The sequence below is a fragment of the Mobula hypostoma genome, chromosome 15, assembly GCF_963921235.1.
Source record: "Mobula hypostoma chromosome 15, sMobHyp1.1, whole genome shotgun sequence".
NCBI lineage: Eukaryota > Metazoa > Chordata > Chondrichthyes > Myliobatiformes > Myliobatidae > Mobula > Mobula hypostoma.
The window spans coordinates 62314145-62331441 of NC_086111.1; the positions used below are offsets into that span (position 1 = coordinate 62314145).

The 17297-nt window shown below is 44.4% G+C and overlaps 1 protein-coding gene across 3 annotated transcripts in view; it reads left to right on the forward strand.

Moving 5' to 3' along the window:
• Window positions 1-3191, forward strand: part of LOC134357116 (protein shisa-5-like) — a 40565-nt gene extending 37374 nt beyond the window's left edge. The window contains exon 5 of one of the 3 annotated variants that reach the window (XM_063068416.1): window positions 2569-3191. In XM_063068416.1, coding sequence (XP_062924486.1) covers window positions 2569-2672 — 104 coding nt within the window. In that variant the 3' untranslated portion in view covers window positions 2673-3191. The remainder of the gene's footprint in view (window positions 1-2568) is intronic. The other 2 variants (XM_063068417.1, XM_063068418.1) reach the window with 2 other exon arrangements.
• Window positions 3192-17297: the final 14106 nt, after the last annotated feature.

The window sequence follows — 17297 nt, forward strand, 5'->3', positions numbered from 1 at the left end:
ACCAGTAAGGGGACAGATAAAGGGGGGGGGGGAGGGGAAGCCAGGAGAGGATAGGCAGGAAAGGTGAAGAAGGAATAGGGGAAAACGCAATGTAGAAGGAGGCGGAACGATGAGGGAGGTGATAGGCAGCTGGGGGAGGGGGCAGAGTGACATAGGGATAGGGGAAGGGAGGGGGAGGGAATTACAGGAAGTTGGAGAATTCTATGTTCATACCAAGAGGCTGGAGACTACCAAGACGGTATATGAGGTGTTGCTCCTCCAACCTGAGTTTAGCCTCATCGTGGCAGTAGAGGAGGCCATGTATGGACATATCCGAATGGGAATGTGAAGCAGAGTTGAAGTAGGTGGCAACCAGGAGATCCTGTCTGTTGTGGCGGACGGAGCGGAGGTGATCGATGAAGCGGTCCCCCAATCTGCGTCGGGTTTCACCGATGTAGAGGAGGCCGCACCGGGAGCACCGGATGCAATAGATGGTCCCAACAGACTCACAAGTGAAGTGTTGCCTCACCAGGAAGGACTGTTTGGGGCCCTGAATGGTGGCAAGAGAGGAGGTGTAGGGACAGGTGTAGCACTTACACTTACAGGGATAAGTGCCGGGTGGGAGATCCGTGGGGAGGGACGTGTGGACCAGGGAGTTGCGGAGGGAATGATCCCTGCGGAAAGCGGAGAGGGGTGAAGAGGGAAAGATGTGCTTAGTGGTGGGGTCCTGTTGAATGTGGCGGAAGTTGCGGAGGATAATGTGCTGGATCTGGAGGCTGGTGGGGTGGTCGGTGAGGACAAGGGGAACTCTGTACCTGTTGTGGTGACAGGAGGATGGGGTGAGGGCCGAAGTGTGGGAAATGGAGGAGATGCAGGTGAGGGCATCATTGATGATGGCAGAAGGGAAACCATGATGCTTAAAGAAAGAGGACATTTGAGATGTCCTGGAATGGAAAGCCTCATCCTGGGAGCAGATGCAGCGGAGATGGAGGAACTGGGAATAGGGAGTAGCATTTTTGCATGTGGCGGGGTGGGAAGAGGTATAGTCAAGGTAGTTATGAGAGTCAGTGGGCTTATAGAAGACGTCAGTGGACAGTCTGTCTCCAGAGATGGAGACCGAGAGATCAAGAAAGGGGAGAGGAGTGTCCGAGATAGACCAAGTGAACTTGAGGGCTGAGTGGAAGTTTGAAGTAAAGCCGATGAAATTGATGAGCTCAGCATGGGTGCAGGAAGCAGTACCAATGTAGTCATCAATGTAGCGAAGGAAAAGTTGGGAAGCAGTACCAGAATAGGTTTGGAGCATAGACTGTTACACATAACTAACGAAGAAGTAGGCGTAGCTGGGGCCCATGCAAGTGACCATAGCTACACCCATAGTCTGAAGAAAGTGGGAAGAGCCAAAAGAGAAGTTATTAAGTATGAGTACCAGTTCCGCTAACCAGAGGAGGGTAGTGGTGGTGGGGAACTGGTGAGGTCTATTGTCCAGAAAGTAGCGGAGAGCTTTGAGGCCTTCTTAATGGGGAATGGAGGTGTATAAGGATTGGACATCCAGAGTGAAAATGAAGCCGTTGGGACCGGGGAACTGGAAGTTATTGAAGAGGTGGAGGGCATGGGGTGTATCCCGGAGATAGCTGGGGAGGGACTGAACTATGGGTGACAAAATGGAGTCCAGGTAGGCAGATGCAAGTTTGGTGGGGCAGGAGCAGGCAGAAACCATGGGTCTACTGGGACAGTCAGGCTTGTGGATCTTGGGGAGGAGGTAAAACTGAGCAGTACAGGATGTGGGAATTATGAGTTTAGTGGTTGAGGATGGAAGGTCTCCGGAGTTGATAAGGGCGATGATGGTACGGGAAACAATGGTTTGATGTCTTTTGGTGGGGTCCTGTTCCAGGGAGATGTCGGAGGAGGTGTCAGAGAGCTGCCGTTTGGCCTCAGTGAGGTAGAGTTCCGTCCGCCAGACTACTACGGCACAACCTTTGTCTGTGGGTTTGATGGTGAGGTTGGGATTAGTGCGGAGAGAGTGGAGGGCAGTGCGTTCAGAGGGAGTGAGGTTGGAACAGGAGTGAGGAGTGGTGAAGCTGAGACGATTGATGTCTCGGCGACAGTCGGAGATGAAAGGGGCCTCTGCCCCTTCCCTCTTCAGTCCTGACGAAGGGTTCTGGCCCAAAACGTTGACTGAGCGTTTCCAAGGATGCTGCCCGACCTGCTGAGTTCCTCCAGCTTGTTGTGAGTGTCGTTCAATGGTTCAGTGGTTCCATTTAATATCAGGTACTGCATACAGTATACAAGCTGGAATTCTTACTCTTCACAGACATCCACAAAACAGAAGAAAAGCCCCAAAGAAGGCATAACAGAGAAAACATTAGAACCCCAATGCTCCCTTTTCTCCCTCCCATGCAGAAATAGCAGCAAACAATCAACCTTGCCCCAACTTGCTGCAGCAGGAAGTATATAGAATGAAGAATTTGGAGAAAGTTGAATCATTTCACTTACTTTTGCATGTAAACTTAACTGGCACAGCAGCTGTGCAGCCTATGTTGAACCATTTTTCAATGCTAAAAACTATTTATATTTCCTCTATTGTTATAGCTGAACAGCCTTTATATCCTGCTGGGGGACATTCTTCATATCTTCCTGCTGTAAAGTGTAACGATAATCCAGCCTTCGTTGATGTAGCGCAACCTGGAATGTGAAAACATTGCTAGCTTCACACTAAAAAGCTTCTGTCTGCTTTCATTCTTCCTAGTAGTCCTCAACTAAGCAGCCAAGGATGGATTATGAGAAGTTTCGGTGAAAATCTAAACAGATGAACATGCCAGGAAGAGTTAGGGAAAATTATAGTTGGAAAAAAATCATTATATAAGTTTCCCAATGAACAAATTTCGAGACTCAAGATTATTTGTCATGTGCTCATTGAAACCCACAGTGAAATGTGTTTATTGTGTTAACAATCTATTTGTGCAATGTACAAAGTATTTCGAAAACCATTTCTAGTAAGCAGAAACTTCTTACTTCTACTTTCAAGACTAAAGCCAAGATTTTTGGTAGTTAGTTACTTCCCATTTGTGTTGGGCACGTGGCCAAGTAGTTAAGGCGTTCGTCTAGTGATCTCAAGGTCGCTAGTTCGAGCCTCAGCTGTGGCAGCGTGTTTGTGCCCTTGAGCAAGGCACTTAATCACACATTGCTCTAGTCTGTGCAAGGAGTGGCGCCCCACACAGACTTCCAATCTACGCCTTGTAAGGCATGAAAATGCCCAACGCAGGCCTCTCATGGTCTGAGTTGATGTTCCCTCCCCTCCCATTAGGCCATTGGCATGTACGGCAGCAATGAAGATCCTCAATTGATCTGTCCATAGCGTCGCACAACGACATAGGATTCTTCTTTGCTGTTTACATAACAATTTTTTTTGATCAGTCAGGGTTGTTTTCCCTGGGCTGAACCCCCAAACCTGGAGAAACCGGCAGGCCACTCTTAGTTTGGCCTCTACTCTTTGTCCTGTTTGGCATGGGTGACCCAACCACGAGCTAAAGCACAACGTTTGGACTCGAGTCAACGTAGCTCACCGGGCCATTGAGACACGCAAGTCTCCAAACCCTACGACGAGGTTGTGGTCCTCTTGGAGGAAGGTTTTTGGTCCTTAGCACAAGCTGTATTCCTTCTGAGACCCTCATTCAGATTCAGATTCATTTATCAATACACATACCTCGAAACATACAGTAAAATGTGTTACTTGCATTAACAGCCAACCCACCTCGGGATGTGCTGGGGGCAGCCCGCAAGTGTTGCCACACATTCCAGTGCCAATGTAGCATACGCACAATGCTCTGCAGAATGACACAGAACACAACAAGTAACAAAACTACAAAAGCAAAACAAGCCCCTTTCCTCCAAACACTCCCAGCCACCCACTCACGCAGACTGTCCTCCGACTCCAGTTGTCTTTAATTATTTGTTATCCTCAGACCTGGCTGTTTCAAAACTGTCCAGGCCAACTTCCTATGAAGCCTCTACAAAGTCGAGCATCCGTAACTCTGCCACCTTAAACCCAAACTTCTCTTCCTTGCATTCAAATCCCCTGTTCCTCAATGTGTGAGTTCATCCATAGCGTCCTCCAGCCCTCCTACTCCCCTTCAATGTTAGCCTTTTGAATTTACCTGCTACCCATTTCAGGCCTACCATCAGATTCTGGGGTCTAACCACTTGGACTTACCTATCTTTTTCTCGTCCCCCTTTTTTGAAATGCTGTATTAATTCCACCTCCTTAACCAAACTTCTGGCTGCACTATTAACACCTTAACGTGTAATGAAAGTGCAATAGCAGATCAAATCAAAGAATTGCTATGCCACAGACATAAACAAATCTAGGCAGTGGGCCTACTTGATTTCAACACACAAGGGAACTCAGGTAAAGGAGTGATTTAACATGACAAATTATTGGTAACAATTTCCAGCTTATTTTTATGGTATCACGCTAAATGTCACAAAAAATACTATTTTCCAATAATTGCATTCTTTCCATTTCTTGTGTCTTTATTTTAATATGAATATTGTTTGCCAATTTCTTGCTTTATGATGTGCAAAGTAAAGACTATATGTAGAAGTTTGTAGTGGATTTCAGTAAAGTAGATGAGTAATTTAGATTTAGTTTATGAGTTTCATCGTGAATGATGATGACACTATATTTTGCTTTAGTTTACATGATGTTACTTTCACTTTTGCAAATTTAAAGTCTGTTTTGGAACCTGCTGATATTTTCAGATATATGCTTCTTTCAATAAACTTGTTATTTTGTCTTTGTTTCTTTGTTACGTACTTTGAGTTTTATAAACATTTCTAGAGCTGCTTTCCTTGTGAGTAATATTGAAAAACACAGAGATAACTTTAATGTGGCAATTAATCACCAAAAGAAAAATTTGTGAATATCTCTGTGGAGAGTGCAGATTTTTTTCTACAATGGAGATGGGGAAAACAAGTCAGATATCCACAAAAGGGTAGAAAGCATCTGTCCATGAGAGGGTAGAAAACATCTGTCCATGAGAGGGTAGAAAACATCTGTCCACAAAAGGGTAGAAAACATCTGTCCATGAGAGGGCAAAAACACCTGTCCACAAAAGGGTAGAAAACATCTGTCCATGAGAGGAGAGAAAACATCTGTCCACGAGAGGGTAGAAAACATCTGTCCACGAGAGGGTAGAAAACATCTGTCCATGAGAGGGTAGAAAACAGCTGTCCATGAGAGGGTAGAAAACATCTGTCCACAAAAGGGTAGAAAACACCTGTCCACAAAAGGGTAGAAAACATCTGTCCATGAAAGGTTAAACAAAAATCTGTCCACGCGAGGGTAGAAAACACTTGTGCATGACAGGGTAGAAAACATCTGTCCATGAGAGTGTAGAAAACACCGGTCCCTGAGAGGGTAGAAAACATCTGTCTATGAAAGGGTAGAAAACATCTGGCCACAAGAGGATAGAAAACATCTGTCCATGAGAGGGTAGAAAACAGCTGCCCACGAGAGGGTAGAAAACATCTGTCCATGAGAGAGTAGAAAACAGCTGTCCACGGGAGGGTAGAAAACATCTGTCCACGAAAAGGTAGAAAACATCCATCCATGAAACGATAGAAAACATCTGGCCACAAGAGAGTAGAAAACAGCTGTCCACGAGAGGGTAGAAAACATCTGTCCACGAAAAGGTAGAAAAAATCTGTCCACGAGAGAAGAGAAAACATCTGGCCACGAGAGGGGAGAAAACATCTGTCCATGAAACGATAGAAAACATCTGTCCACGAGAGAATAGAAAACAGCTGTCCACGAGAGGGTGGAAAATATCTGTCCACGAAAAGGTAGAAAACATTTGTCCACGAAAAGGTAGAAAACATCCATCCATGAAACTATAGAAAACATCTGGCCACGAGCGGGGAGAAAACATCTGTCCATGAGAGGGTAGAAAACATCTGACAATGAAAGAATAAAAAACATCTGTCCATGAGAGGGTAGAAAATAGCTGTCCATGAGAGCGTAGAAAACATCTGACAACGAAAGAGTAAAAAACATCTGTCCATGAGAGGGTAGAAAACATCTGTCCATGAGAGGGTAGAAAACATCTGTCCATGAGAGGGTAGAAAACATTTGTCCATGAGAGGGTAGAAAACATCTGTCCACGAAAAGGTAGAAAATATCCATCCATGAAACGATAGAAAACATCTGGCCACGAGAGGGGAGAAAACATCTGTCCATGAAAGTGTAGAAAACATCTGACAACGAAAGAGTAGAAAACATCTGTCCATGAGAGGGTAGAAAACATCTGTCATAAGAAAGAAAGAGGAACAAAAACTTTAATTGAAATAGTGATATTCTCAATAAAAGGATATCCCAGAATCCTGTACAGTCAATAAAATAATCAGAATCAGAATCTCAGTAGTTCAATATCACTGGCATATGTCGTGAAATTTGTCGTAGCAGTACATTGTAATAGATAATAGTGGCAGCTATAAATTACATTAAGAAGTACTATATCTATTAAAATAAATTAAATAAGTAATGCAAAAAGAGGGAAAAATATTGAGGTAGTGTTCTTGGTTTCATTGTCAATTCACAAATCTGATGGCAGAGGGGAAGAGGCTGTTCCTGAAATGTTGAGGTGCCTCCTCCCCGATGGCAGCAATGAGAAGAGAGCCATGTCCTGAATGACGGGTGTCCCTAATGATGGAGAAGAGGGGAGCAGTAGTGACTGGGGACTCAACAGTCAGAGAGACAGACAGGCAGGAGATTCTGTGGAAGTAAACGGGACATCTGAATGGTACGTTGTCCCCCAGGTGCTAGGTTCAGGTATGTCTCAGAACACACCCACAGCCTTTTAGAGAGGAGGCAGAGCAGCCAGATATCTTTATACATAGGAAGGAAAAGCAAAGAGGTCCTGAAAAGAGAACTTAGTGAGCTAAGCAGAAAGCTGAGAAGTAGGACCTCCAGAGTAGTAATTTCTGGATTGTTTCCTGCGCCAGTTTGGGTAAAAACAGGATGATTTGGCAGATTACTACGTGGCTGAGAAGCTGGTGCAGGGGCAGGGCTTCAGGCTCTTGGATCATTTGGATCTCTTCTGTGGGAGGTACGACCTGTTTAAAAGTGACAGGTTGCACCTGAGCCCAAGGACGACCAATATTCTCACAGGCAAGTTTGTTAGAGTCATTGGGGGGGGGGGGGTGGAAACCATAGTGAAAGGACTCAGAATAGGATAGATGGTAAAAAAGCAAAGATAGAATGCAGTCAGACTATTGGGAAGGGCAGGCAGATGATAGGACAACATTGCAGACAGCAGGGTGCGTATCATTGCATAAGAGATGCAGAATCAAAAAAGGTAGCAAATACAGTTCTCAAAGTGTTATATCTCAATGCACAGAGTATATGAAATAAGGTGGATAATCTTGTTGCACTATTATAGATCGATGTTGAGGCCATCATTAAATTGTGGCTGAAGGATGGTTGTAGCTGGGAGCTGAATGTTCAAGGTTACGTGGTGTAACGGAGGGAAAGGAAGGTAGGAAGAGGGGTTGGCATGGCTCTGTGGTAAAGAATGGCATCAAGTCAGTAGAAAAATGGGACATAGGATCGGAGGATGTTGAATCCTTGTGGGTTGAGTTAGAAACTGCAAGGGTAAAAGGACTCTGATGGCACCTATATATAAGCCTCCCGACAGTAGATAGGATGCGGACCACGGAGTACAATGGGAAATAGAAAAGATCTGTCAGAAGGACAATGTTATGATAGTATGGGAGATTTCAACATGCAGGTCAATAGGGAAAAGTAGGGTGATAATGGATCTCAAGAGACTGAGGTTGTTGAATGCCTATAAGATGGCTTTTTAGAGCAGTTTGTCATTGAGCATACGAGGGGATCAGCTATACTGGATTGGGTGTTATGTAATGAACTGGAGGTGATTAGGGAGCCTAAGGTAAAGGAACCCTGAGGAGACAGTGATCACAATATGACTGAGTTCAACTTGAAATTTGATAGGGAGAAAGTAAAGTGTGATGTAGCAGTATTCAGTGGACCAAAGGAAATTACAGTGGTATGAGAGAGGAGTTGGCCAAAGTGAAATGGAAGGAGATGCTTGCAGGGGTGACAGCAGAGCTGCAATGGCATGAGTTTCTGGGAAAAATGAGGAAGGTAGATGTATTCCAAAAGTAAAGAAATACTCAAATGGCAAAATTGTACAACCATGGCTGACAAGGGAAGTCAAAGCTTAATTTAAAAGCAAAAGAGAAGGCATACAACAAAGCAAAAATTAGTGGGAAGACGGAAGATTGGGAAGCTTTTAAAAATCTACAGAGAGCAACTGAAAGAATAATTAGGAGGTAAAAGATGACATATGAAAGCAACCTAGCAAACAATATCAAAGTGGATTGTAAAAGCTATCCACTAAAAGTGGACATTGTATGTTTGGACTCTCAGAAGGCTTTTGACAAGGTGCCACACATGAGGCTGCTCACCAAGTTAAGAGCCCATGGTATTACAGGAAAACTACTAGCATGGTTAGAGCATTGGCTGATTGGTAAGAGGCAGTGTATGGGAATAAAAGGATCCTTTTCTGGTTGGCTGCCAGTAACCCGCAGGGGTCAGTGTTGGGACCACTTCTTTTTATGCTGTATATCAATAAATTAGATGATGGAATAGATGACTTTGTTGTCATTTGCATATGATACAAAGGTTGATGGAGGGGCAGGTAGTGTTGAGGAAACACAGGTAGTGTAGGCTGCAGAAGGACTTAGACAGATTAGGAAAATGGACAAGAAAGTGGCAAATGAAAATGCATGGTCACGCATTTTGGTAGAAGAAATAAATGTGAGGACTATTTTATACATGGGGAGAAAATCTAAAATTCTAAGATGCAAAGGGACATGGGAATCCTTGTGCAGAACAACCAAAAGGTTAACTTGCAAGTAGAGTCAGTGGTGAGGAATGCAATAGCATTCATTTCAAGAGGTCTAGAATACAAGAGCAGGGATGTGATGCTGAGGCTTTATAAGGCACTGGTGAGACCTCACCTTGAGTATTGTGAACAGTTTTTGGCCCCTCATCTAAGAAAAGATTGCTGGCAATGGAGAGGGTTCAGAGGAGATTCACAAGGATGATTCCGGGAATGAAACGTTATCATACGAGGAACGTTTGATGGCTCTGGGTCTGTACTCACTGGAATTCTGAAAGATCTCATCGAAACCTTTCGAATGTTGAAAGGCCTAGACACAGTAGATATGGAAAGGGATGTTTCCCTTGGTGGGGGAGTCCAGGACAAGAAGGCACAGCCTCGGGATAGAGGGGCATGCATTCAAAACAGAGATATCGAGAAATTTCTTTAGCTAGGGGGTGGTGAATTTATGGAATTTATTACCATAGGCAGCTGTGGAGGCCAGGTTGTCGGGTATATTTAAGACAGAGCTTGATACATTCTTGATTGGACACAGCATCAAATGTTATGGGGAGAAGGCTGGGGAGTGGGGCTGAGGAGGGAAGAAAAAGGATCGGCCATGAATGAATGGTGGAGCAAACTTGATGGGCCAAATGGCCTAATTCTGCTCCTATGTCTTATGGTCTTATGCAGCCTTTTGGGGTATCGTCTATTGAAGGTGTCTTTGATGCTGGGAAGGCTAGTGCCCATGATGGAGCTGGCTGAGTTTACCACTTTCTGCAGCTTATTTCAATCCCGTGCAGTTGACCACTTAACCACCCACCCCACCCCCCCATACCAGATGGTGATGTGATCAGTTAGAACACTCTCTATAGTGCATCTGAAGAAATTTCCACGTGTCCTTGATTTTCTCCTCAAACTCCTAACGAAGTATAGCCACTGTCGTGCCTTCTTTGTAACTGCATCGATATGTTGGGCCCAGGATAGATCCTCAGAGATGTTAACAGGCAGGAACTTGAAATTGCTTCTGATCCCTCAATGAGGACTGGTGTGTGTTCCCTCAATTTTCCCTTCCTGAGCAAATGCTTTCTTTGCTGTAATGTGAGGAACTTCATAAACTGACACAAAATGCTGGTCTACAAAAGGTGGTGAGATACATGGATATATAATGCTTTTTTTTAAAGGGTGTTAGGGGATTAATATTAGCCAGGACATCAGGAGACCTCTGTTTCTCTTTGGAATTGTGCCAGAGAGGCTCATGAGGATAAACTAAGGGGACAGTACCTCACACAGGGTCGAACCTTCAACCCACAGACTGGTGCTCGAATCCACAAATTTCTGACTCAGCGGCAGCAAACGTAGTGAGATGCTGGTGAATTACCAGCAGCAAGGGAAATTAATGGCTTCTGGGGTGAGCGACCTCTACCCTAGAGGTGTGTATATAGGACAACAACAGAGTTTCACACTTATCAGTACTCACAATCGATAGCACTTCGAAACCCACACCTTTTCACTCTCACTTGCCGCAATGTTGCAACAGGGCTGAGGAACGAGCAGAAAACTGTCCAGTCTGCAAAAGCTATGATTCAGAACCAAACTTACCTAAGCGTTTGTGTTAAGTTCTGTAACTTCAAAACATGAAACTAATTCAAAGAAAGACACGGGAGTCTGGGAATGTGGGCCTAACTTTGATTTTACTCTAAGTGAGATTTCTCAAATATTGCTGAAACATTAAATACACAACACAGTATTTGAACTGCATGTGCAGATACAAATTGAAAAACAGCTATAGAAAGCTGCTAAAATATACAGAATTTAACATAGATTTCTTGAGCTTCTGGTAATTGCCCACCTACCTCCTGACCCTCTCCATTCCACATTCATGCTTCCCCCTCACACCTTCCCTTCTTACCTGCCCATCACCTCCCTCTGGTGCTCCTCCCCCTTCCCTTTCTTCCATGTTCTCCGGAGCCAGATTAAAGCATTGAGTCCCAAGAACGGAAAATGAACCCGTGTTCGGCCTACTTTTCCGTGCCAGAGTAAGATTGGCCCACCTGAGCCCGTCCTATTGGCCTGCGTCTGGCCTGTCTCCTCGCTATTAGCACTGGGTGGGAGGTGCAGGAGTTCCTGGGAACCACACAGCCAGGTTCGGGAGATACAGATACAAAATTCCCTAAAAGTGGCGTCACAGGTAGATAGGGTCGTAAAGAGAGCTTTTGGTACATTGGCATTTATTAATCAAAGTATTGAGTATAAGAGCTGGAATGTTATGATGAGGTTGGATAAGGCATTGGTGAGGCCGAATCTGGAGTATTGTGTTCAGTTTTGGTCACCAAATTACAGGAAGAATATTAATAAGGTTGAAAGAGTGCAGAGAAGGTTTACAAGGATGTTGCTGGGACTTGAGAAATTCAGTTACAGAGAAAGGTTGAATAGGTTAGGACTTTATTCTCTGGAGCATAGAAGAATGAGGGGAGATTTGATAGAGGTATATAAAATTATAATGGGTATAGATAGAGTGCATGCAAGCAGGCTTTTTTCACTGAGGCAAGGGGAGAAAAAAACCAGAGGACATGGGTTAAGGGTGAGGGGGGAAAAGTCTAAAGGGAACATTAGGGGGGGCTTCTTCACACAGAGAGTGGTGGGAGTATGGAATGAGCTGCCAGACGAGGTGGTAAATGCAGGTTCTTTTTTAACATTTAAGAATAAATTGGACAGATACATGGATGGGAGGTGTATGGAGGGATATGGTCCGTGTGCAGGTCAGTGGGACTAGGCAGAAAATGGTTCGGCACAGCCAAAAAGGGCCAAAAGGCCTGTTTCTGTGCTGCAGTTTTTCTATGGTTTCTATGTTACCCTACAGCTATCGAGCTCCTGGACTGACCTCACCCGCCTCAGCACTGAACCGACTCCACCGCCGGTAGACTCACCTTCAGAGACTCTGCAGTTCATGTTCCATCTGTTATTTGCTTACTTTTTTATCGTTTGCACAGTTTGCTCTTTTTGCACAATATATATTTACTGGTCTTTGTTGTGTGTGGTCTTTCATTGATTCTATTGTCTTTCTTTGTTTTGTGGGGGCCTGCAATAAGATGAATCTCAAGGTTGAATATGATATACATATACTTAGATCATTAATTCACTTTGATTTGATTTGACCTTTGGCACCTTTACTAATTAAGAACCTATCAACCTCCACTTTACATATACCCAATGCCTTGCCCTCCATAGCTGTCAGTGTATATCAGTTCCACAGATCCACCACCCTTTGGCTAAAGGAATTCCTCCTCATCTCTGTTCTAAATGGATGCCGATGTTCTCTCTGAAGTGTGTGCCTGTGATTATTAATTGGTCAGGGCATGAAGGGCTATGGGGAGAAGGCAGGAAATTGGGGCTGAGAGGGAAAATGGATCAGCCATGATGAAATGGCGGAGCAGACTCAATGGGCCAAATGGCCTAATTCTTCTCCTATACCTTATGGTCTTATGGTCTAAAAATATGCACAAAGACTGACAAAAAAAACAATGCGCAAAAGACAACAGGTTGTGCAAACACAAATATAATAAATTTAAAAAGACAAATAAACAATTAATTAATTAATTAGATGGGTAAATAGATAAATATATCAATAAAACCTGAGACAAGACAGCTCTGTAAGAATGTTTCCTGTAACGTGTGTGTGCACATATCTTTTGCTGCTAGTGCTCGAAGGAAGTTAAACTGCACACAAAAGGTTGTCACCTTCTATCTCGTTGGCACGTTAAGTATATTTCACGATCAGACACAATCACATTTCCTCTTCCGATTGCTGATATGGACAGTATTGACAACGTGGAGTTAGCGATGATTTGTCCGTGGATTTTAGAACTGGCTTACTTACACTGTTTTATCGAAGAAATTATTGATTCACTATGTTGAATTCCAAAGAAGCAAAGGGTGTGAAACACAAAAGAACTGCTAATTCATTTAAAGTGGAATGGCTTAATGAAACGGTAGAAACTGCTACACCGAGAGCTCATGAGGTCAGGAATGTGCAGCTGTGAAAAATATTTATGTACAATACAGAAACTAGTATTACCTGTGTGCATTGTCATGATGCAAAAATTGCTGGAGAATTTGCAAGTGGGAAGAAATGGATGGATACTTGGAGACCTGACTTTTTAAAGCATCATTTAGCAAGCAAATCACATACGGACGGCGTGCAAAAGCACTGGTGAGAAAATCATTCATTAACTGCCAGAGGCCTGCTACGTATGTTTTGTGAGAGTGCAGCTAAACAAGAGCGAAAACAATGAAACACAGAGATCAAAGCTCTTATTGAAAGTAACACACATCAAAGTTGCCGGTGAACGCAGCAGGCCAGGCAGCATCTCTAGGAAGAGGTACAGTCGACGTTTCGGGCTGAGACCCTTCGTCAGGACTAACTGAAAGAAGAGCTAGTAAGAGATTTGAAAGTGGGAGGGGGAGGGGGAGATCCAAAATGATAGGAGAAGACAGGAGGGGGGAGGGATGGAGCCAAGAGCTGGACAGGTGATTGGTAAAATGGATATGAGAGGATCATGGGACAGGAGGCCCAGGGAGAAGGGAAAGAGGGAGGGGGGAAAAACCCAGAGGATGGGCAAGGGGTATAGTCAGAGGGACAGAGGGAGAAAAAGGAGAGAGGGAGAAAGAATGTGTGCATATAAATAAATAACGGATGGGGTACGAGGGGGAGGGGGGGCATTAGCGGAAGTTTGAGAAGTCAAAGTTCATGCCATCAGGTTAGAGGCTACCCAGACGGAATATAAGGTGTTGTTCCTCCAATGGGAGTGTGGCTTCATCTTTACAGTAGAGGAGGCCGTGGATAGACATATCAGAATGGGAATGGGATGTGGAATTAAAATGTGTGGCCACTGGGAGATCCAGTTTTCTCTGGTGGACAGAGCGTAGGTGTTCAGCAAAATGAATTCCACAAATTCAGCAAATTCCACATCCCATTCCCATTCTGATATGTCTGTCCACAGCCTCCTCTACTATAAAGATGAAGCCACACTCAGGTTGGAGGAAAACACCTTATATTCCATCTGGGTAGCCTTCAACCTGAAGGCATGAACATTGACTTCTCAAACTTCCGCTAATGCCCCACCTCCCCCTCGTACTCCATCCGTTATTTATTTATATACACACATTCTTTCTCTCTCTCTCCTTTTTCCCGCTCTGTCCCTCTGATTATACCCCTTGCCCATCCTCTGGGTTTTCCCTCCTCCCCCTTTTCCTTCTCCCTGGGCCTCCTGTCCCATGATCCTCTCATATCCCTTTTGCCAATCACCTGTCCAGCTCTTGGCTCCATCCCTCCCCCTCCTGTCTTCTCCTATCATTTTGGAACTCCCACTTCCCCTCCCACTTTCAAATCTCTTACTAGCTCTTCCTTCAGTTAGTCCTGACGAAGGGTCTTGGCCCGAAACGTCAACTGTACCTCTTCCTAGAGATGCTGCCTGGCCCGCTGCGTTCACCAGCAACTTTGATGTGTGTTGCTTGAACTTCCAGCATCTGCAGAATTCCTCGTGTTTACGTTCTTATTGAAAGTGTTTTGCTGGCTGTTAAGATGAATACCTCTATATATAAACTTCAATGTGCACATGTCACTGGGAAAAAATTGCACAGCAGAAGATACAAATCATTACAAATTAGAGGGAACATTGTTGGATGCTCCTCTATTCTGAGATTGTGCTCTCTGGTCCAACACTCCCCTCAATATAGGAAACATCCTCTCCACATTCACTCTATCCGGGCCTTTCAATATGCGATCGATTTCAATGAGATCCCTACCCGCCCCCCCACCCCCCATTCATTCTTCTTAACTCCAATGTGTACAGGTCCAGAGCCATCAAGCACTCCCCATATGTTAACCCTTTCATTTCCAGGATCATTCTTGTGAAATTCCTCCAGACCCTATCCAATGCCAGCTTCAAATGAAAGGACTAGAAAGAGTGGTGGGAGAAGATTAATGGAAAGTTCAAATTGTATAAATATAAGAAGGGAAATCACTTACAGGGCTTGGCAAATTGCAATAGAAAGGGACCAACCGGATAATTTTCTCCAAGACTTGGCAGAGAATATTAAGGAGAATCCTATGAGATTTTCTTAAGGGAAAAAAGAGTGACTAGGGAGAGAACAAACGAGTTGGTCCTCAATGAGATCAGAGCAGATCTCTTTCTGGAGGCTCAAATGACAAGACTCCGCCTATTGTACTTTGGACACATCATGCGAAGAAACAGCTCGGCAAGGTGGAAGGACAACAGAAAAGAGGAGAGCCACCAAGTTGACGATGGACACAATAAAGACAGCTATAAATACAATGTTATCAACAATGGGCATATTGTGAGGATTGAAACTCATTTAGCCCGACTATCCACAGGGTTGCCATGAGTCAACAACCACTCGATGGCACTTAACAACAACAAGGGGCGAGGATAGTGTCTTTCAAAGACCAAGACAGAAATCTAAGTGTGAAACCAGTGGAGATGGTCAGAATTTTCAATGATTATTTCTTCTCTGTTTTTACTATGAAGAAAGGTGAACACTTGGGAACCTGGCTTAGTTAATCGAGATGTTTTGGCAGCAGTTCACAGTTGCTGCATGTGTTAAGTTGTATAAAGGTAGATAAATCTCCAGGTCTGAATGAGGAGCAGTACTATACAAAAGTCTTAGGCACATATATATTGTTAGGGCGCCCAAGTCTTTTGCACAGAACTGTAGTAATTTTATGTATTGCATCATACTGCTGCTGCAAAAAAATAATTTAATGATATATGTGAGTGATGATAAGCCTGATTCTGATATGCGTCTCCACTGTGGACTGAGTAGGAAGGGGGCAGGGAGAGGGAAATTGTGGTTGGGTAAAGGGGAAGGGAAGGGGAGGGAACAGGAAGCACCAGAGAGGCATTCTGTAGTAATCAGTAAACCAATTGTTTGGAATCAAATGACCTTGCCTGGTGTCTCAGGGCTGGGTGTATTTGCACCTACGCCACCCTCCTCCCTCCCCGACCCTGGCACTCCTTCTCTGCCACCTGTCCCACATCCCTCTGGCAGTGCGCCATCCTCGCCATTCCCACCATCCTTTGCTCTCACCGGATTTACAAGCTCACTCTCTGCTCCACATTGACAACTAGCCATATATATGGCCAGAGACTTTTCCACAGTACTGTATGTCTAAGAACACTATGAGAAGCTAGAGTTATTCATACTGGGGCTAACCTCTGGCAAGGAACTGGAGGACTAGAGAGTAGCAAATGATGAGCTTTTATTTAATCAGGACTGTAAGGATAAACCTGGTAACTAGTCTACCATCTGTGGTAGGTAGGTTGCTGAAAGATATTCTGAGGAATAAGATATACTCAATTTTGGAAGGGCAAAGGTTGACTAGGGTTGGCCCATGTGGGAGAACTCATCTTACAAATTTACAGTCATTGAGTCATAGAGAAGGACAGCACAGAAACAGATCCTTCGGCCTATCTAGTCCACGCCAAAAACATTTAAAGTGCCTACTCCCTTCGACCTGCACCAGAACCATAGCCCTCCATATCCCTACCATCCATGTACCTATTCAAACTTCTCTTAAAGATTGAAATTGAGCTCACATGGACCACTTGTGCTGGCCCCTCGTTCCACACTCCTCACGACTCTCTGAGTGAAGAAGCTTCTCCTCATGTCCCCCTTAAACTTCTCCCCTTCCACCCTTAACCCATGACCTCTGGTTGTAGTCCCACCCAACCTCAGTGGAAAAAGCCTGCTTGCGTTTAGAAAGGTTGATGAGGGGAGACCAGCAGACATATTATATATATTTTTCAGTAAGGGTTTTGATGAAGTTCCATGTGGAAGATTACTCTGGAAGGTTAGATTGCATGGCATCCGAAGAGAGGTAGCAAACTGGATACAAAATTGGCCAGAGGGTGATGGTAGAAAGATGTTTCTCAGATTGGAGGTTTGGGACCAGTGATGTGCCCCAAGGACCAGTGGTGGGCCCATTGTTATTTGTCCTCTGTATTAATGATGGGTGACAAGAATGGCTATTGTGTCTACAGATTATACTAAAGTAGATGGTGTCATTAACAGTGAAGAGGAGGATCAGGTGTTGCAGTGAGATTCTGATTGGTGGGCAGGCAGGCTGAGGAATGGTGAAAGGAAAGTAAATCAGAGAAGTGCGAACCTTGAAGGACAAATCAAGGATGGACGGGCCCATGGTACATTGTAGAACAACAGGACCTCGGAGTACAGGTGCATAGTTCCCTTAAAGTAGAGTCACAGGTAAATAGGGCAGTGAAGAAGGTCTTGCTGGCCTTCATCGGTCAGGGCATTGACTATAGAAGATGGGAAATTATGCTGGTGAGGCCACACTTGGTGTGCTGTGTTATTTACTCGTGGGTATTTTGACCTTTA